Source organism: Daucus carota, chromosome 2 (genome assembly GCF_001625215.2).
Source record: "Daucus carota subsp. sativus chromosome 2, DH1 v3.0, whole genome shotgun sequence".
NCBI classification, from domain to species: Eukaryota; Viridiplantae; Streptophyta; class Magnoliopsida; order Apiales; family Apiaceae; genus Daucus; species Daucus carota.
In genome coordinates this window covers 22,341,171-22,362,147 of record NC_030382.2, presented here as the reverse complement: position 1 = coordinate 22,362,147, position 20,977 = coordinate 22,341,171, and the positions used below count along the sequence as shown (strand labels likewise).

General features: G+C 32.6%; 4 protein-coding genes and 1 non-coding gene across 13 annotated transcripts; 4 read left to right on the top strand and 1 right to left on the bottom strand.

The window, feature by feature from the left end:
* Nucleotides 1–1,604: 1,604 nt before the first annotated feature.
* Nucleotides 1,605–4,241, top strand: LOC108203237 (uncharacterized). The gene has a single exon (XM_017372002.2). The coding sequence runs from the start codon at nucleotides 1,605–1,607 to the stop codon at nucleotides 4,239–4,241; it is 2,637 nt and encodes an 878-aa protein (XP_017227491.2).
* An 18-nt stretch (nucleotides 4,242–4,259) lies between these two features.
* LOC108192284 (uncharacterized) lies at nucleotides 4,260–5,589 on the top strand. The gene is made up of 5 exons (XM_064086754.1): nucleotides 4,260–4,597; nucleotides 4,665–4,835; nucleotides 5,121–5,202; nucleotides 5,285–5,380; nucleotides 5,476–5,589. The coding sequence occupies exons 1-5, from the start codon at nucleotides 4,260–4,262 to the stop codon at nucleotides 5,587–5,589; spliced, it is 801 nt and encodes a 266-aa protein (XP_063942824.1).
* Nucleotides 5,590–9,365: 3,776 nt separating this feature from the next.
* On the top strand, nucleotides 9,366–15,002 carry LOC108192690 (uncharacterized). Of its 9 annotated transcripts, XR_010288689.1 has the most exons (6): nucleotides 9,484–9,498; nucleotides 11,168–11,256; nucleotides 12,200–12,465; nucleotides 12,549–12,728; nucleotides 13,000–13,257; nucleotides 13,450–15,002. It is a non-coding gene; the product is annotated as an uncharacterized LOC108192690 (transcript). The 9 variants fall into 9 exon arrangements; XR_010288688.1 differs by lacking the exon at nucleotides 11,168–11,256 and having other exon boundaries at nucleotides 9,366–9,498; XR_010288685.1 differs by having other exon boundaries at nucleotides 9,412–9,498; nucleotides 10,955–12,465.
* Nucleotides 15,003–17,431: 2,429 nt separating this feature from the next.
* LOC108192333 (oil body-associated protein 2C) lies at nucleotides 17,432–18,674 on the top strand. Its single transcript, XM_017372046.2, has 4 exons — nucleotides 17,432–17,814; nucleotides 17,894–17,976; nucleotides 18,062–18,176; nucleotides 18,330–18,674. The coding sequence occupies exons 1-4, from the start codon at nucleotides 17,538–17,540 to the stop codon at nucleotides 18,590–18,592; spliced, it is 738 nt and encodes a 245-aa protein (XP_017227535.1). The 5' UTR covers nucleotides 17,432–17,537; the 3' UTR covers nucleotides 18,593–18,674.
* Nucleotides 18,675–19,980: 1,306 nt separating this feature from the next.
* On the bottom strand, nucleotides 19,981–20,647 carry LOC108192742 (monothiol glutaredoxin-S6). The gene has a single exon (XM_017372044.2). It carries the CDS (start codon nucleotides 20,555–20,557, stop codon nucleotides 20,240–20,242), a length of 318 nt encoding a protein of 105 aa, XP_017227533.1. The 5' UTR covers nucleotides 20,558–20,647; the 3' UTR covers nucleotides 19,981–20,239.
* Nucleotides 20,648–20,977: the final 330 nt, after the last annotated feature.

The window sequence follows — 20,977 nt, the reverse complement described above, 5'->3', positions numbered from 1 at the left end:
TTAAAATTATTGGCACTTCGATAACGTTTTTAGAAACGCTATTTAAGATAGTGTATTATAAGTACCAACCTAGATAGCGCTTACTGAAATGCTATGGAAGTTAATGTTTTCTAAGTGATTTTAAAATATTTATATAAAATTATTAATTTTAAAATATTTATATAAAATTATTTATACTTCAATAACGCTTTTAGAAACGCTATTTAAGATATTGTATTATAAGTACAAGCCTACATAGCGCTTAGTGAAATGCTATGGAAGTTAATGTTTTCTAAGTAATTTTAAAATATTTATATAAAATTATTGACACTTCAATAACGTTTTTAGAAACGCTGTTTAAGATAGTGTATTATAAGTAATTTCTGTTATTTATTTTTATTTACTTAACTAACTTACACAACCCATCTCAAAATATTATCTTGGAGAATAAAATCAAAATAACTTAATTTAGGGTTTTTTTACACAAATTGTATTATACAATTTTTTTAATTTTCTTAAGCGAATATATACATTTTAGTTAATCTAGTGTGTTGTGTCGTGATCACCTCTATAAATCACAAAACTAACTAACATTAAAAATTTAAAAAAATATTATATTTATATTACATACAAAATACATATACACTATCAAAATAATATGAGTTTGAATATTATATATTAATAAATAAAAACTAAAGTTACATGAAAATATGTTATTATAATATACAATACATTTAACATCAAAGAATTTTGTTTCTAAATACAAGATAATAAAGCATTAACTAAGTATTATATTTTAAATTAGCATCAAATATTTTTATTTATAAAACCTTATATAAATATATATATATATATATGTGTGGATTGGGTTTTTAACTAATTAATAGTTTTATTTCAATTAATTAAAAGTGTAAGTTTGTTTTTTTTTTAAAGGATGAACACGTACGTAGCGACACTAACACAGAGCATGCTGCAGTTTCTCTCGGCGTCTCCCTGCATTACTCTCTACTCAGAGCATCAAAATTAGGGTATATCCTGGTCTCTCTAATCGAACCAAATGCACAAAATAGGTATTATTTCTTTACTTAGGTATTCCAATTAGGTATTAAATTGATTTTTCTTTCAATAGTGTTCATTGATCTGTGCTCTTATTGTTGTGTCCACTACAATACACTTACAAAAATATAACTAGAATGTTTGATTGGTGGATGGCAATGTGATAATGTAACATATTAGAATCATCACGGCACAGCGGGTGTATTGTTGGTGAGTTTGGCTTTTTGTGTATGTATTTTATTACCTTGTATAGTCCTCTGTTTCTCATTCTGTCTCATTGTCTGTCCGAATAACACCTTTTTAAGATTTTCTCACCTTTTCCAATAATTCCCTTAGTCTGGTTCATTTTTTTAACTTCAACTAAAGTAGTTATCAAGATGCCCCTTAGGTGTTTGGTAATGTTAGAGGCTGTGAAACAATATATGTATGTTGTTAGTACATTGAAAAGAGTTTTAATCTCTATTTTTGTGAATATTATTGTTGCTTACTGGTATTAGAAGGATTTTATTTTTTTTATTTTCTTCCCTGCTTTATTTTTCTTTTCCAGGTTATACTTTATTACTATTTTAATGGATCGAAATTGGATAAAAGCACCTCGGTTGTCAAAAGAATATAGGAATGGCGTGAAGGAGTTTTGTAATCATGTATCTCAGTATGCAAAGGATACCAGATTCATCTTATGCCCATGTCAGAAATGTTTAAATTTTGTAGAAGTTGATGGTCTCGACAAGTTAAATGAACACTTAATGTGTCACGGCATTGAAAGAACTTACACGTGTTGGACATATCATGGTGAAAAGAATGGAATAAGTGACACAAGTAACATGAATTCAAATTATCAATTTATAAATAGAGGGGATGCCAATGAGACTACAAACACTGGTGGCACTACTTCTGGTGATAAAAAAAATAAGCCTGAAGTATTCAATGAAGAGTTACGCAATCATCCTGATATGCATGACAGACTAAAGGATGATGCTGCGCTACCATTATGGCCTGGGTGTAAGAAGGCTTCTAAATTATCAGCTGTGTTGACTTTGTACAACTTAAAAGTTGGACATCAAGTTTCTGATGTTTTCTTTACAGAGATGCTCACAGCTGTTAGTGAACTCTTGCCAGATGACAATGTCCTACCGCGGAGAACTTATGAGGCTAAACAGATGCTCAAATCCATTGGATTAGTACATGAAAGGATTCATGCTTGTCCTAATGATTGTATTTTATATCGAAAAGAGTATGCAACCTTTGATGAATGTCCAAAATACGGATTAAAACGTTATAAGACCAACAATTCTCCCGCAAAGGTCATGTGGTACTTTCCTATATTACCCAGACTCAGACGATTGTATGCTAGTGTTGAAGATGCTAAAAATTTAACGTGGCATCACGATGGTAGAACGAAATATGGGATGTTCAGACACCCTGCTGATTCACCTCAATGGAAGACATTCGATGATACATATAAGGATTTTGGGAAAGAACCAAGGAATCTTCGTCTAGCACTTTCAACTGATGGAATGAACCCTCATCGTCTTCAAAGTAGTTCTCACAGTACATGGCCTGTGATTTTAATGATCTATAACTTAGCACCGTGGCTTTGTATGAAGCGCAAATATATGATGATGTCAATTTTGATATCAGGTCCTATACAACCTGGTAACGACATTGATGTATACTTGGCACCATTAGTCGAGGACTTGAAGCTACTATGGGAAGAGGGAATTGAAGTATATGATGCACACAAAAAAGACCAGTTTAGATTGAAGGCCATGTTATTCGGAACAATAAGTGATTTTCCCGCTTATGGCAATCTTTCCGGGTATAGTGTGAAAGGCTACTATGCATGTCCTTTGTGTGGTGAGGAGACTGGTCATATTCGATTGAAACATTGTAAGAAGTGTGTTTATATGGGGCACAGGCGATGGTTACCCTCAAACCATCGGTACAGAACTATGCCATTAGCATTTAATGGTGAAGTTGAAGAACGAGGTGCTCCTCCTATATTATCAGGTGATGAAGTTTTTAAAGAGCTTGAAACCCTAGACGTCCAATTTGGTAAAGAATTTGCGAAGGATGTTCCTACTAGGGGCTGGAAGAAGCGTTCGATTTTCTTCGAATTGAGTTATTGGAAGGACCTCTATGTCAGACATTTTATCGATCTCATGCATGTGCAGAGAAATGTTTTTGACAGCCTAATTGGCACCATGCTTGGTGTCCGGGGTAAAACTAAAGATGGTCTTAATGCAAGGATGGATATGTTGGAGATGGGAATAAGACCCGAGCTAGCCCCTCAGGAGAAACCAGGAAAAAAACCTTATTTACCTCCTGCAGCTCATACTCTTTCTAAGGATGAGAAGAGAGTATTACTACAGACACTCCATTCAGTCAAGGTGCCAGAAGGATTTTCATCAAATATCAAAAGTCTTGTATCTATGAGTGACATGAAATTAAAGGGCTTGAAATCACATGATTGTCATGTTATCATGGAGAATTTGCTTCCAATTGCTATACGTTCCATTTTGCCAGAAAAAGTACGGAAAACAATCACAAAGTTGTGTTGGTTCTTTAAATCAATGAGTAGCAAAGTCATTGATCCAAGAAGGTTGCCATATCTCCAACGACAAATTGTTGAGACACTTTGTGAGGTTGAAATGTATTTTTCCCCATCGTTCTTCGACATCATGATTCATTTGACTGTGCACCTTGTTTATGAGACAAGAATGTGTGGTCCAGCTCGTGTGAGATGGATGTATCCAGTTGAACGATATTTGAAAATCTTGAAAGAATATGTAATGAACAGGTCTCGACCAGAGGGTTGCATTGCAGAACGCTATCTAATTGAAGAAGCAATAGAGTTTTGGTCAGAATTTATCCCAAATGTGGAAGCAATTGGTTTGCCAAGTGACCGTCATAGTGGTAGGATTGATGGTGAAGGTGTTACTGGAGGTCAACAAATTGAGATCAACAGTGCACAATGGCGTCGAGTGCACCTTTGTGTTCTACATAACACCGTTGATGTTGTTCCCTTTGCAGAATTGCATAGGAAATCTATTAGTGATGAACATCCTGAGAAAGGGGCTAATTGGATAGAAGTTGAGCACAATCATACATTTATTGATTGGTTCAAGAATTATGTCGATAATGAGTTAATGCACAATAGTGAAACAATATCAGATAGAGTAAGATCTACTTGTTTTGCTATTTGATAGACACATCAAAAAGATATGAACAAAGAAAGAGTTCAACATGCAAAGGAACATAAGAAAATTGATGATAAAGAAAATAATAAGCTTGCACATAAAGTGAAGGAGAAAACAAGAGAGTCGGTTGTTGGTGTATCTTCGAGAAAGCTAGGTTATCCCCTACCTGGTGATATTTGTGATGATGCAGTATTGGATTTTGTTCGTCTTGCTGTCAAGTTTAATCGTGTCACTGATGTAGTGGTTCATATGGGAAATTATTGGGAGAGGGATGCGTGGAATGATTATATTAATAAAGAGAATGTTTTGGAGGTGCTAGATTACCAATGGTTAAGTGCAACTAGTCTTACCTTCTACATCAGGTATGACCATTAAACTCATAATCATGGCTTCATTAACAATGTTGTAATTATAATTCTTTAATTGAAGGTATTTATGTGAGGTCTATTTATCCAACAATCCGGATTTGGCAGCCAAGTTCTCTTTTATTTCACCTCATATTGTGTCTCACATGGTAGACAGCTCCAATACATCCTTGGCCAATTGTTTGCTAAAATATGTGGACAAAGACCACCTACTCTTCGTGCCTTGGAATGTCTCGTAAGTTTTATTTTTCAATACATATATAATATTTTTATGCTATATAATATGCTTCTAACTAAAACTCAAAATATATATAGAAAACATTGGATCTTGGTTGCTATTAATGCAAAAACAGAGTACATTTATTTTATGGATCCGGCTCCCATGACAAATAATGCATATTACAAGAATGTTAAAGCATTTATTGAAACGTAAGTACATCTTTTTAGTGTTTTGATTAATTTAAAATGCAAGATACTTGTGAAGGGGTAATGTGTTATTTATAGATTTCTTATTTTACAGAGCAATGATTAAGTTTCGAACTAATGGTGGAAAGAAATATACCATGACTTCATTTAACAGTTTCAAATGGATGAATGTCCAGGTACTTTGGATAATTTACAGTTTTTGTAATGATGGCTAAATTTGATTTTATTTTGATTATTTTACTCAATTTTTTTGTATAGTGTCCCAAGCAGTGTGATGGTATCAGTTGTGGATATTATGTTGGATGTTTCATAGAGGATATATTAGGTACAGGTGAAACAAAAATCAATGTTAATGTAAGTAAATTTTAGAATTTCTTGCACTTCTACTATCTATTAGTTTAATATTTACAATTTCGTACAATATTAGTGTATTTCATTTCTTTTTGCAGTTTACTTATACACCAAGACTCAAGACCTATCCTTCTGATAAAATGCTTAGCTTCAAAAGAAATTGGACCGGGTTCTTGTACAACCGCTATCTCAAGGACGAATTGTTAAATTAGTTTTAGATTTAAGTGAAGTATGTAGTTGCTGGATATTAAGAATATTTTGAAGATTTGACTTGTAAACTATGACATATTTAAGGTTTAGGAAATTTGTACATTTTTGAAAGTAATGGCATTTTCAATATATATATATATATATATATATATATATATATATATATATATATATATATATATATATTCTATTCAGGGATTAGTTTTGGAAAATTGCATATAATTAAATGGATAATATATATAATAGAATACCTGACAAAATTTATGTATATATATAATAGGATTTATTTAAAAAAGTAAAACTACAATAGCGCTTTTGAAAATGATATTTAAGTGATATTTTCTTCAATAGTGTTTGATAAAGTGTTATGTAAGTGTTGTACATAATTATTAAAAAATTACTTTCATAACACTTACAAAAACGCTATTGAAGTATATACTAACATAGCGCTTAGAGAAGCGCTATATAAGTAGATTGCACTTGCATAACGCTTACTACCATAGCACTTCTGAAACCGCTATTGAAGTACTCTACCACCATAGCACTTATACAAGCACTTTGTAAGTAGATTGAACTTACATAACGCTGGCTTAGAGAGCGCTTAAAAACGCTATCTAAGCTAAAAATTGAGTGTTATGTAAGATAAAATGTGTAGTAATGTAATGATGAATTTGATAGGTGTGTCATGCCTCAAAATGGTATTATAAAGGTGAACATTGATGCATTAAATTTTAAAGTTGAGGAACATTTTAGTCATGTCATTATAGTATAAAATCACAGGAATGCTTAGTTGTGTCCACTCAAAATGATGTCCAAGCCGAGATCATGGACGCTATCACGATGTGAGATATTTGAGTTTCATTAAAAAAAAGTTAGAATGAAGTATATATAAAAACAAGTGATTATGAATATTGCATACAATTAGCAGTAGTTTGCTGATGAAGTCATAATTTATAATTAAAATTAGTGATTGAGAAGAATGAATGCTTGTGTTTATTAGTAGGGTAATCATTTTTAATAAGGTACTCAGTTATTTTCAAATTGTAGTTTTAACAGAGAGATGTTCATGTTAAAATTACAAATGTGATTAATTATATTTAAATAATGAAGTTATTATATATATATATATATATTCATTTATTTAATATAAATACAATATAGTTCTAAAAATATAAATTATTTTAGAAAGAATAGTTTAACTCTTTAATCGATTAAGCATTTGAATTAAGAATCAAATGGACTAAAAAGATAGAAAACTAATTAAATTGAAACTCAAAATCATTATAAATAAATAAATGATTCGTTTAAAATATGATTTAAATTGAAGGCTGGTGCTTTGGGCGAGCTTTTAATCTAGTTACAAAATTAAATACTACCAAATAAATACCAAATAAATACAAAACTAAAGATATACGTAATGAAAATTGAACTGCATCATATATCATCTATACTATCTATACTATATTATAATAAGCCAACATGGGTATAATTTGTAATCCCACTTTTTGTTCACGTTTTTTGGTTTATTCCTTTTTTTCGTCTTTTTTTGTTACCGGACTACTCCCTCCGTCTCCCTCAATTGTTTACATTGGAGGGGGACACCGAGACCAAGACAATGTATGAAAAATGAGTAAAGTTAGATGAAAAGTGGGTAAAATGGTGGGACCTATCAATATTTAATAATAGATTTGAGATAGTGGAAGAAAGTAGTGGGTGTAATAGTAGTTTTTATGGTTAAATATGAGATAGTAGGGGAAGATAGTGGGTATAGTGATGAGAAAAACTTACTATTTATAGTAACGTAAAAAAATGAGAGGGACATCCAAAATAGTAACGGTAAAGAAATGAGAGGGACAGAGGGAGTATTACTTAAAAACTGGCTCCTGTTAGAATTCTTCTTCGTGCTGGACATTGGTTTTACAATCTAAAGCAAATAGTATACTACAGAAAAGAGACACCTCGAACCACCATAGTGGAAGAAAGTAGTGGGTGTAATAGTAGTTTTTATGGTTAAATATGAGATAGTAGGGGAAGATAGTGGGTATAGTGATGAGAAAAATTTACTATTATTAGTAACGTAAAAAAATGAGAGGGACATCCAAAATAGTAACGGTAAAGAAATGAGAGGGACAGAGAGTATTACTTAAAGGGTCCTGTTCCCTGACATGTGGTTGTCAGGGAACGTTTATTTGACAACCTACTCCCCAGCCGTTGGATCGACGATCCAACGGCTGGGACAAAAGATTCAGTTTTTAAGTGTCCGCGCTTAAAAACCGCGGACACTAGGTCTTTCCGCGTGTTTCTCCCGCGGACACACATGCCTATCCGCGGTTAATAACAGCGGACAACACAGACTGTGAAAACCTAAGTGTCTACTTCTAAAAAAATATGAAATTATACTCTTTTTTTTTTTGAATTTATGGATTTAGATGATTATTATGATTAAACTAATTTTGTTTTGAATAAATAACAATTAACTTTATTTTATATTATATGTTTAGAATTCTTTGTTTATATATTTTTAATAGTTAGTAGATTATTATTAAAATTATCATTATTACCTATACATTCTAATCTTAGTATTTTATCATAAATTTAATTGTTATTTTTTTAAATTTTTTTATTGATTGACTAATTTTTTTGTGAATAGTTAATATATAATTTTTATTCTTGTCACATATTATATATTATAAGTATTATTTATTTTTTGTGTTATATAAAATATATCTAAATTTAATTTATTTAACAAAAATATAAAATGCTACTTAGACAATGTATATTTTTTAGACGTTTTTCTTGTTTTAAGTTTTAAATTAATTTAAAAGAGAATGATATTTATGTGGTATATATATCCAATAAAAAGAATAATATTTATATATTTTACAGAGAATAATATTTATGTGTTATATATACCACATAAAAGAGAATAATATTTATTATATATTCTCTTTAAGTACATAAATATCACCCTAACCACAAAGTCTTTTACAACATTACACAAGCTTGTTAAAGTAAAAGAAAAAAACAATATAAACAGCAAACCATGCAGCTAGAAAGCAAGAAGGATCGAGAAAATACAAAAATATTTAGCATAAACGTCTAAAAACATACATTGTCTAAGTAGCATTTTATATTTTTGTTAAATAAATTGAATTTAAATATATTTTATATAACACAAAAAATAAATAATACTTATAATATATAATATGTGACAAGAATAAAAATTATATATTAACTATTCACAAAAAAATTAGTCAATCAATAAAAAAAATTTAAAAAAATAACAATTAAATTTATGATAAAATACTAAGATTAGAATGTATAGGTAATAATGATAATTTTAATAATAATCTACTAACTATTAAAAATATATAAACAAAGAATTCTAAACATATAATATAAAATAAAGTTAATTGTTATTTATTCAAAACAAAATTAGTTTAATCATAATAATCATCTAAATCCATAAATTCAAAAAAAAAAAAGAGTATAATTTCATATTTTTTTAGAAGTAGACACTTAGGGTTTTCACAGTCTGTGTTGTCCGCTGTTATTAACCGCGGATAGGCATGTGTGTCCGCGGGAGAATCACGCGGAAAGACCTAGTGTCCGCGGTTTTTAAGCGCGGACACTTAAAAACTGAATCTTTTGTCCCAGCCGTTGGATCGTCGATCCAACGGCTGGGGAGTAGGTTGTCAAATAAACGTTCCCTGACAACCACATGTCAGGGAACAGGACCCTTACTTAAAAACTGGCTCCTGTTAGAATTCTTCTTCGTGCTGGACATTGGTTTTACAATCTAAAGCAAATAGTATACTACAGAAAAGAGACAGCTCGAACCACCGCCCTGTCTTCCTCTCCGTCTCGGCTGCTTTTCATTCCATCTGTCAAGAACTTCATATCCCCTGAAGGTTTGTTCTTCATACATATATATATGAATATAAGTTATCTCTCTTCTGATTATTGCTTCACTTTACACTTAACTCGAGTTATGGGTTTTTCGCCCGATGGTTTAATTACATGTATAGGTCCTTTTTTTTTCCTTCTCTGTTTTTAAGAATTCAGGAGTAGATTATAGAAGTAATATTTGGATTATGAATTTTTTGCCCTGTCTGATTTTATTTATTTGGCTGCTAAATACACTCTTTTAGTCGAATGTATTCGTTTCTGCCGAGTCGTTTGTTTGCGTGGCTGGGAGATTCATAATTCAGTGAAGCCTAATGACATGAAACCTGAAAACAAAATATAAGTATTGAAGGATTGATTGAGGCCGGGTACAAAGCCTGATGAAAAGAAAAGATTAGTATTGATGTATTGGTGAAGAGTCGAGCGAAGAAGAATATGAATATGAATATATACTTGTTCTTCATACATATATATGAATATGAGTTGTCTCTCTACTGATTAACTAGCTCTCTTTGTTATCCATTGTTTATTTATCTTAAATTCAGTAATTTAGTTGCTTATAAGGATTGATTAGTTTGATCTTTGTTTTTAGTTGCTTATAAGAATTGATTAATTTGATCTTTGTTTTTTAGTCACTTATTATATTGATAAGACCCTTAATTTTTGCACAGCTCTGTTTCTTTGGTTCCTGGTAGTTTCAGCTGCCTCAAAGCCATGAAAACACTAAAAATGAATCATGCACGTAAAGTATTTGATCTGAGAGTTGTTTAAAAATTAACTCACTGTGATCAAATGAATAATCACAGAATTAAAATCATTAGAATTGTGCAAGTTGCTTTAGTTATCTTTTCAACCAAGTGTATGAAATCAGTGTGATATATAATTATGTATCTGTTTGAGATGCAGCATTTTTTATACAAGTTTATCATGCCCTGATTAAACTGCAATTTATTTGTAGCAGAACATTGTTAAAATGGTTTACATACCAACCACCTCTTTCTCTGGTGTATTTTTCGAATGAAAACCCCCAGTCTTATCTATTGAAGTGAAGCGGAAATCATGCATTAACTGTTGAGCGATTTGTAATGTGCAAGGCATTTGCATTTGGAGTTGTTAACAAACAAGTTCTCCATAACGCAGTAGCTTTATGCTTAAAAACATAGCAAGAAACAAGAACTATATGAATCTCTATATCGTAGGCGAATTCAGCATATAGAATTAGTGTTCTACACGTGTGTGCTTTGCAGGTGCTACCTAAATCAAGCACTACCACTTTCGTTTTGCAATGCACCTTAATATTTTATAAATGCTAGGCTGAATAACTTTGAGAACTGTCTAATAGAAAACATTAAGAGATATAATTCAATTAGAAACGAAAGTACAAAAGACACTTGACATAGTAATTGATTACAGGGTATTTGTGCTGTTATTTTTTAACGACCATTTTTCTTGTAATGACAGAGTACTTGCTTTCGAGCTTCTCGGCCCTTTTCGCCTTATGGTTGATTACGTACTCAGGTTATCTGTTTAGTTTAGTTAATTAGTTTATTAAGTGCCCTTAGCTAAAGCCTAAAGCACAAGGAGTAGGAACAGAACTGGAGTACTTCAAGTTCATGCATGATGTTAAGTGATGTTACAGTCTGCCTTGTCTTACTCGATTTCCGCTTTTTATAGCTCAGCACTGCCACGGGTAGCTCTCCTATTGTATGGGTCATAATTGCACAGGATCCAATTAATACCTTTTTGAAGCCACAAACGACAAGGTTGTTTTTTTAATCAAAACGATATCGTTTTAATTGATGAGGACAGTTACTTTAGTTCTCCTCGAATGCTGCTGTTGGATACTGATATGTAACTATTTGATAATAATTAAGTTAATTCTAGTGGCCCTATTTAGTAACGGGAACTATGGCTAATTAAAGGAATAATCTTGTAGATTGCTGCATATAGCTAGATGACTTTATTCCTATGTTCACGGTGCAAAACTTCATAAGAACAGATTGTGGAGACCTAGTTTAATAAATGGTTCTGCAAATTGTCTAACTGTAATGTTATTATCCAATCTGTAGCTACTATCTTACTGTTCTCTGACATTATCTATACTGTAGATTCATTTCAGAACCTTAATAACTGCGCATATCATCTTATATTTGTATGCATGTTCAGTGATGCAATATTTATGTTCAGGAACTACATGGCTCTATCCTATATTTCAAACTACTATTTTTTCTGAACCATCAAGGAAGCTATATATTAGATAAGTTGCTATAAGATTGATCTCCTCTAAACAAGATATTCGACTTTTATTGATTATATTAGTTGGTTATATTAATTAAATAAGGACACATAAGCATCAACTTTAAAGGAAGAGATCCCATGTGTACATCAAAAATTGAGAAAATGACATGTGTCCAAGTTTAATGAGAGAGTGACACATGTATAGCTTGTCCTTTGTTTTAGTTATAAGTAAGATTAGATGCCACATCACCCTGCTAGATCCACCACTGTCTGTGCGAGTACAGTTCCGGCTTCACCATCTAATGTTTTCTGTTATTAGATTCTGTACCTAACACTTGTATGTAGCAAACTAGCAATTATGTTATTTATCTGGTGACACCAATGGCAGATACATGAAACTTTAGAGTTAAAATGAGTAGTTGAATACATTGCATTTGTTGTTCTTTCAAGTTAATTTTTTATCTACAGGTAAAAGAGTACCCTGCACATGCAGGTGCTGTCAATGATCTTTGCTTTGACGTAGAGGGCGAATATATTGGTAGCTGTTCAGATGATGGTCAGTAATCATAAACTCTTTACAGAAGAGAAACTGAAGTTTGATTATTATCGCCCAATGAAGGCTATTGCTGTAGACCCATATTTTGCAAAAAAATCATCTAAAAGATTTGTTGCTGGTGGCTTAGTTGGCCATTTATATATCCAACACGAAAAAGTGGATTGGCTACGGTGACCAGGTGTGGCCTGGTTAAACAATATGAACACGTACCTCTTTTTTGTAATGATCTGGTTCCTGAAAACAATGTTGTTTATTTTTCAGATTCTTCACTCTGCTGAAGGTCCTATTCATGCAGTTAAATGGAGAACAAATTTGATTGCTTGGGCTAATGATACAGGAGTTAAAGTTTATGATAGCGCTAACAATCAGCGTATAACTTTTATTGAAAGACCTCAAGGGAGCCCTTTCCCTGAGATTCTTTTCCCTCACTTAGTTTGGCAGGTGAGTTAAAGAATTAATGTAATGGTGTCACCTGTATTGGATGGGAGGGGGGGAGAGTACTGCCGCTATAATATAGGTAAAGCTTGCTACCGTTATATTATAGGATTAGAGCTTGCTGCCATTATAATATAGGATTAGAGTTTGCTGCCGTTAGACTATAGGATTAAAGCTTCTTTAGGGATTTAAGATTTATACTTTTGTGTTTTCCAAACCATATTGCATAATCATGTCTCTTAATTGTTATTGCTCACTTTGTTTATATCAAATACAGGATGATAGCCTCCTGGTAATTGGTTGGGGGACATCTGTGAAGATTGCATTGATAAGAGCAAATCAAAACAAGACCACCAGTGGGCCATATAGGCATATAATGTCTAATATGAACAAGGTTGATATTGTCGCATCTTTTCAAACCGGCTATTACGTTTCAGGAGTTGCACCTGCTGGTGATAATTTGGTTGTTCTAGCTTATATACCAGGAGAAGAAGACAGAGAAAAGGAATTTAGTAATTCTGTTCCATTGCGCCAGGTATTCATATTTCTGTCTGGATTTAACTTGAATGGCAACAAATTCTTCTTTCAATATTATACCAAGGTAGCACATTGTCATGCTAGGGAACCAGACTGTGTTGCTATTTTTTCTTAAAATGAAACATAGCCTGTATTTAAATTTCTGCAATATGCCAACCATAAGCAAAAAATAGGTTGTCCTTATTTATAGAGTACCTACCATGGATGATCTAAATCAAGACAAACTTGCTGGAGGAAGGGTAGACTTTCTTGGCCTTCTTAAAGAAGTAAGTAATTGTTTAAATTACATTATGATTTTTTGGGAATTTGGATGTCTGTGTCAAATTCTAGAATTAATTCTTACAACTATATCCAGAAGTCCACTAAAGATGTCAAAAAATGTGTTGTCACCGTGGCAACACATCTCCTTATGTACACTATCATATACTACTATGGAATTTCAACATGTTTACTACTTTTACAACTAACTTTTAAGAATTTATTTCAAATTCTGAAAAGGAGTACAATTAGCTGTTTAAACAAGAAGCTTTCGTGCTAATCATTTGGAAAGTGAAAAAGAGAAAGAACCTCGACTAACAGATAATAAGCCAGTGTGATTTTGGTTCAGTTTTGCACTTATACTCATTTATGCCAAGCGTTCTCTTTTGTGTATTGCTACCATCGGATACGGGTGACATATTTATAAAATAATTGGTCGGGCGGTCGGTACTTGGGCCGAAATACGGGCCTATCTATATTCAATTAGTTTATTCAGCTGTTAAATAAAAAAATTATTTAACCATGTCAGAATTTTATTTCATAATAAAATTAGCTAGATATAAAATACATACAATGAAATAACAAATATTATAACCACCCGTGCATTGCACGGGTTCAGACTACAAGCTTGATACAGAGAAACTTTTTGACGAAGTGTGAATTCTTTTTAGGTTTAAATTTTGGCGTTTATGTTATTTTTCATGTCAAGTTCTTTGCTTATACTAATATTTGAGCATATATAGGAAGACATAAGTGAATTATTTACATGACTATATTTGTGAGCATCATTTTTGTCCCTTACGAAAAAAATTGTTGGTATGTTTTTCAGAGGGAATCAGACATTGCATAGCTTGAGCAAGGTGTGTAACTCCCCTTTTGAGGTTTCATCCTGTCTGGCATAAAACCGACTCATATAATGATCTCACAATAATGACAAAAACTGAATCTTCACGATTATTGTTGAATGACTATAAGACTATCAGTTGCATGGAGTTGTGGACTATATTTTTCAATTTGTGATGCCATGCTATTCTAAATTCCTTTAAGTTGGCTTACATAATATTACTGCTTAGTTTTGCCAGAGTGCAACTTTTCATTTCTTCGAACCTGCTAAGCTAATTCTTATCAAGGGAAAAACTTGAGAAAAAGGACATCAAGAGGCTTACTAAGTCCTAACTCTGCCTTACATTTGAAGACCTTAGATAGAACTGTTTTTCTTCACCTTGAGTATATTCTCTATCTATGTATGCATGATATACACACTTGATTAAGGTATGGTTTGTTTATCCTCTTTTTTAGACAGTGTGTACAGTATTAAGTGTTATAGTTGGAGGCTTAGTAGCAGAACATTCGGTGTTTGGTTACTCAGCAGGACTTCTCTGACGTGAAGAAGGTCGGCTACATGTCCTGTGTGCTAATCCTTAGAGATTCATCAAAATTGTATATTACTGGTTTTTATCGCTTTTATAAATTATTTTTAATTCATTTTTATGTAAGACTTATAATGCAAGTGATTTAGACACTTAATATTATTATTATTGGTAAGAGACGTTTTTTAGTAGAGTTATCCAGTTTAATATGTGGACTAATCTTATACTGTCAACTTTGTATGACTTTTTTTTTTGTCAGGGTCTACATACTACATACTCGTAGATGAGTTGTATCTCGAGATACAATAAGCCGCTACAAGGGATTTCATTCATTCAAAAAGATTATCATCTAACCGAAAGACATGCAAAGATATCTCGGGACGTTTAGATAATAATACGTTAATGTCTGATAGGAAAATACCCCTTTAACACCTTCCAAGGATCCTGCAAAAAACACACGAAAAAAGAACATAAGTTCATATACAAAATCATATAAATAAAAAATAAAAATTATAAAGGATAATATATCCAATAATAAAGTATTTTTAGAAGTACGTGTCTATATTTCTGAAGTTTGAAAAATAAAATAAAGTCTAACCAAATAAGGATCTTTGGTTAGACACTAAACTATTTAAAAAATATTTGATTGCTTCTTATATGCCAAAATATACGCCATCAATTATGGCCACCCATGAATGGTACAATTCGCCTCAATCAAGGCACAATTAACATTTAAATCATTTAAAAAAATATTTATGACATCAATCAAATCAATTTAGAGGATTCAATCACTACTACATATAATATCTCACCATAATATCAATTTATTACAGTCAAACAAAATTAATGAATTTAAATGTAGCAATTAAAAATGAATAAATAAAATATTCATATATTACAAAGATGGTCAAACAAAATTAGTGAATTAATTAAAGCAATTAAAATTGAATAAATAAATTGTTCATATATTATAAAGACGATTTAATCTCCAAAACAGAACTTAAGAATTTGAAACTTTTGATTAACTACAAATGAATAAAAATAATTCAAGTTAGACTTAAGAAACACGCACGAGCTATCCCAATGAATCAACATTTGACTAAAAAAATATTCATTCATTTTATTGGACAAATTTGATAAAAAAGAAACAAACAAGTGATTACAAAACCAATCATAAATTAATCAAATCAAACAATGATTGAAAAAATAACAAGTAGCAGCAGATAAATGAGTTTAATACTATCAATATTCACGTCTACATCTAACACTTGTAAACACATAACCCAGCAAAATCAATACAATTGGTAAATCTTCAAAAGTTTAAGATAACATACCTCAATTGTGATGTAAATACACACAACAAACATTCATCAAATAATAAAAGATTAAAGAAAAACATGTTCTAACATCAATAATCATATAGAAACATCCTCTGGTCACCGTACTCCCCAAGTTCCGACGAATTGAATCTCGAATCAAAACTTAATTTCGCATTTTGTTGAAGAGTTTGTATTTGAAAATATTGAGTAAACGACTCAGATCTTGCACTTGTTATTGAGTTTGATTAGCTGTTATTTATAATGAACGTCATCTAAATATTAATAATTATATAAATTGACGGATACTTTTCCATTAACGTGATTTTTTTTTTTTGAAGTGAGGAGGGAGAGTGCTGAAACAGGTGAGTGCCGGATTCTTGATCGCTCACACTTTTGTGCATCTTTTAGTTCCTCATGTCATGTCATATACAGTACTCCTTCCGTCCTCTCATTTCTTATCAAATGGATTGGGCACGGAGGTTACGAAATAAGTATAAAGTAGTTGAAAATAAAATGAAAAATGGGTGAAGTGGTGGGACCCATTGATTTTTTAATATATAAAAAATGGATAGTGGAGTAAAAGTAATGTGAAAAGGAAAGAAAAGTGGAGAAGTGGTGAGACTCATTGACTTTGATCTGTTGGTTTATTCACTAATTTCCGGCCGATCCTTTCACGTTAAAACACTAAGCAGTCCACTTATTGCACCCCGTATTGCTTTGATAAAAGCTTCGGCACTAAACCTGATCTATCAGTCCCGTATGACACAAGATATGGTACAAAAATGTTGTACCATAAAAATACAGTCACCATAGACAACTAATGCAAAATTTATTTCTCTAACACATCGACACTTTAGCCCTACCTATGCTGGAAAATAAAAATATTGACGGTTCGTACTAATAATTTATAATATAGATGAATATAACCAATCGGTTAATTAAATTTAATACAATTTTATTTTATTAATAATAAAACACTAATAAAATGATATTAAGCTTATAAATAATAGAATTAAAAAAATATGATCACCCGTGCTTCGCAGGGTTATAGGCTAGTATATAAAAATAAAAGAACAACATAATGCATTTTTTGTCACGCTGGTCACAACTCACAACATGCGGCACTTACACGTGTTTTGATACCAGAAGTTATAACCATACGTGTCATCGTTTCATGCATGCCAAGTTACACGTGTATCCCAAGCTCTCCACGTGTACATTTCTAATCAAATAAAAGCATCCATATATCTTACCATCCATACCTCCTCAAAACAAAACAAAACGAAAAACAGATAAAAAATTATCACACTTAGCCATATTTTGATCAGGAGATGGAGATGGAAGCAATGATCGGCACCGGCACGGGAGAAGAGCAGATACCGCCGGGAGTGCCGATGTCGATGGAGCAACACATGCTCGACAAAGGTGCACAGATGATGCAGTCTTTGAAGCCCATCAAGGAAATGAGCCAGCATGTTTGTACTTTTGCTTTGTATAGTGATGATATGAGTCGCCAGATCGAGACTCATCACTATGTGACTCGACTCAACGAGGACTTTCTTCAGTGTGCTGTCTATGATTCCGATGACTCTCATGGCCGTCTCATCGGTTAAGTAGTTGTTAATATTGTTATCATCAAATACGAATTTAATTTATTTGTGTGATTAATGTGTTTGCTTTATTTCAGGCGTGGAGTATATAGTATCGGATAAGATCTTTGAGAATCTGCCTCCGGATGAGCAGAAGCTCTGGCACACACATGCCTATGAGGTTTTTTTGTTTGCTTAATTATGAAGTTTATACTTGTTTTGATAAAAAGATTATAATTGAAGCATGATATGTATATTGTGTACAGATCAAGTCAGGCCTGTGGATGAATCCTCGAGTTCCGGAATTGTTGATGAAACCCGAACTAGAAAATCTTACCAAGACCTATGGCAAGTTTTGGTGTACATGGCAAACCGATAGAGGTATTAGTTTTGCTTGTATATCTATTTAAACATGACATATTAATATCCAAAATCGGCTTAATAGGCTTTGTCCGAAATATTTCATTCGGTATTTGGATTCCAAGTTTTCGAAGAAGACTCATTTTCAACATCCGAGTGCTTAATCATCTGCAGGTGATAGGCTACCGATGGGGGCACCAGCACTGATGATGTCGCCGCAAGCGGTGAACTTAGGGATGGTGAAGGCCGAGCTTTTAAAGAAGAGGGATGACAAGTACAACGTGTCAAGCGACGCTCTCAAGACTTCGAGGGTGGAGCTCCCCGAGCCGGAGTGGCTCAATCCGCAAGCGGACTACTGGAAGCAGCACGGGAAAGGATTCAAGATCGACGTCGAGACTACTGATATTAAACGGAGGGAAGGCGTGGCCTTTCCGTGAATTACTATATATGAGCTTCATGAACGAGAGTCTCTTTAGTGTGTATTAAGTGTAATTTTATGTGTTTACTTAGGTCGTGTAAGCTGAGGAGCCGAGTTTCGTTTATCTACCTGTATTTGTGGTAATGTACAAGTTAATAAGTAAAACCTCTCCACAACTTTTGCGTTAGTTTTCTCGGCCTTTATTTTTAAGCACAAAAAAACAAGCTCAATTTGGCGTTATGAATTAATGAATATTGAAGACGTTGACACGTTAAAATATACGGTTTTTTCATGGACATCAAGCCTAAAAGAATTTTTACAAAAAATATATTAATATTCTAAAATATATTGTAAAAATATTATCTTCCAAAAAATATTTAATTAAAATATATTGTAAAATAACTATCTTAATTCCGCAAAAAATATTTAATTAAAATATATTGTAAAATAACTATCTTAATTCCGGAAAAAATTGTAACAATACGGAAGTTGTATTTGCAATTGTATGTGCAATTACTGATAACCATAAAACTAAATTTGCAACTGTATCTGCAACTACTAACAATCATAAATAAAAGGCAAATGTAAACAACCATACAAACGCAAATGTAATTTTGAAAAAATCCGTTGAGATTTAATTTTTTTTTAATAATCCTAGAAAAGTTTGATAATTGATGGACAAGAGTGTCATTTTAAAACATGCTAGATTCATATCTTAAACTTGATTATAAAACCAAATCCTTAATTTGCTGTACTTTCGTCAAAACTTTGATGTGGAACTTAGCACAAGGGGTTCGACTATACACATTCATACATCATACATCAATGAACGTTTCTACCAAGTGGCCAATGACAAGTAGTTCTCACGAATATATATTCTATCCATTTTGGAAAGATTTATTTCGGACAATTTAATTTCCTATCAAAAGATAAACATTATTAAAGTACTGGCAGTCGCAGGCTTACACAAAATTCAATACGGCAGAACATAGTCAATCCAAAATTAATTTATATACGAAATATAAATGTAGGAACCTCCTGACTATATAATCGTGTGAAAATTTGATAATTGATGGACAGGAGTGTCATTTTAGATATGTACTACCAACAAGGGCTTCGGCTAAATTCGTACTTGGTTAACATCTCTGCACAAGCTGACAAGCAAATCCTTAATTTGCTTTATTTTCATGAAAACTTTAATGAAAAACTCATTACAAGGGGTTCGACTATACATTCATTCGTCAATGAACGTTTCTCCCAACACAATCATCCTGAGGTGGTCAATGAAAAATAGTTCTCACGAATATATATATATAACCTTTCCATTTTCGAAAGAATTCTTTCGGACAATTTAATTTCCTTACAAAAGATAACATTATTAAAGTAATTGCAAATTGCAATCGCAGGCTTTAACAATAATACAATATGGTAGAATATTATAGTCTTTTCTCGTCTTTGCAACTAATTAAAAGCCGACACCGTTCAAACTGCTTTAAAACGTCTCTCTCCGCAGTTTGACATTGCTTATTTATAATATCATATTTATCAACAAGACTACATGTACGTATATTTCATTGACTAGCTAGTGCTGCAGCCATTATCTCTTGGTAAACAAAGTAATTAGTAGCTAAATCACGTTTGTTCATATATTTTAAGTTATCTGATACTAAACCCAAATAGCTTTAGCTTCAATGAGCATCGGTTTAAGCTTGCCCTTCACGTTCAGACTCATTACCTCATTGGAGCCGCCAATCAGCTGCTTTCCGATGAACACGGTTGGCACCAGGGGCTTTCGGCCTAGTTCCGAAAGCCCCTTCTCCAGTTCTTCCCCATTCGCAACCTCGTCGAGCTCGTAAATCGTGGGATTCGCCCCGAAACTGCTGATCAGCGTCTTGATGGTGTAGCTGATGCAGCAGGAACTTTTACTGAAGATCACTACAGGATCTTCGAACCCTAATCTCTTCACCGTTTCCATTGCACACATGCAGGCTGATGGTTATTTATATGTTTTATAAGATGATTAATGTTTATGAGGCTTTAGATGAGAGTGGTTAGCTTACATCTTGTCTAGCTAGCCATGCAAGTTAATTATATACTCCCTCCGTCCCAGCCAATTCTTTACGTTTGGTTTGGGCACGGAGGTTAAGAAATATGTATAAAGTAGTGGAAAAGAAGAAGAAAAGTGGATGAAGTGGTGGGACCCGTCAATTTTTAATGAATAAAAGAGAGATAGTGGAGTAAAAGTAGTGTGAAAAGGGAGTAAAAGTAGTGTGAAAAGGGAAGAAAAGTTGGGAAGTGGTGGGACCCATTGACTATTTTTGGTAAGTTTTGGAATGTAAAGAATTGGATGGGACATCCCAAAAAGGAAACTGTAAAGAATCTGGTGGGACGGAGGGAGTATATA

Bases quoted from the DNA above. Each gene is read 5' to 3' on its own strand.
- LOC108192333 (XM_017372046.2), top strand. From the start codon at position 17,538: ATGGAGATGGAAGCAATGATCGGCACCGGCACGGGAGAAGAGCAGATA. The intron at 17,815-17,893 runs GTTAAGTAGTTG...GCTTTATTTCAG, and splicing joins CTCTCATGGCCGTCTCATCG to GCGTGGAGTATATAGTATCG. The intron at 18,177-18,329 runs GTATTAGTTTTG...AATCATCTGCAG, and splicing joins TACATGGCAAACCGATAGAG to GTGATAGGCTACCGATGGGG.
- LOC108203237 (XM_017372002.2), top strand. From the start codon at position 1,605: ATGGATCGAAATTGGATAAAAGCACCTCGGTTGTCAAAAGAATATAGG.
- LOC108192742 (XM_017372044.2), bottom strand. From the start codon at position 20,557: ATGTGTGCAATGGAAACGGTGAAGAGATTAGGGTTCGAAGATCCTGTA.
- LOC108192284 (XM_064086754.1), top strand. From the start codon at position 4,260: ATGAACAAAGAAAGAGTTCAACATGCAAAGGAACATAAGAAAATTGAT. The intron at 4,598-4,664 runs GTATGACCATTA...CTTTAATTGAAG, and splicing joins AGTCTTACCTTCTACATCAG to GTATTTATGTGAGGTCTATT. The intron at 5,381-5,475 runs GTAAGTAAATTT...TTCTTTTTGCAG, and splicing joins AAACAAAAATCAATGTTAAT to TTTACTTATACACCAAGACT.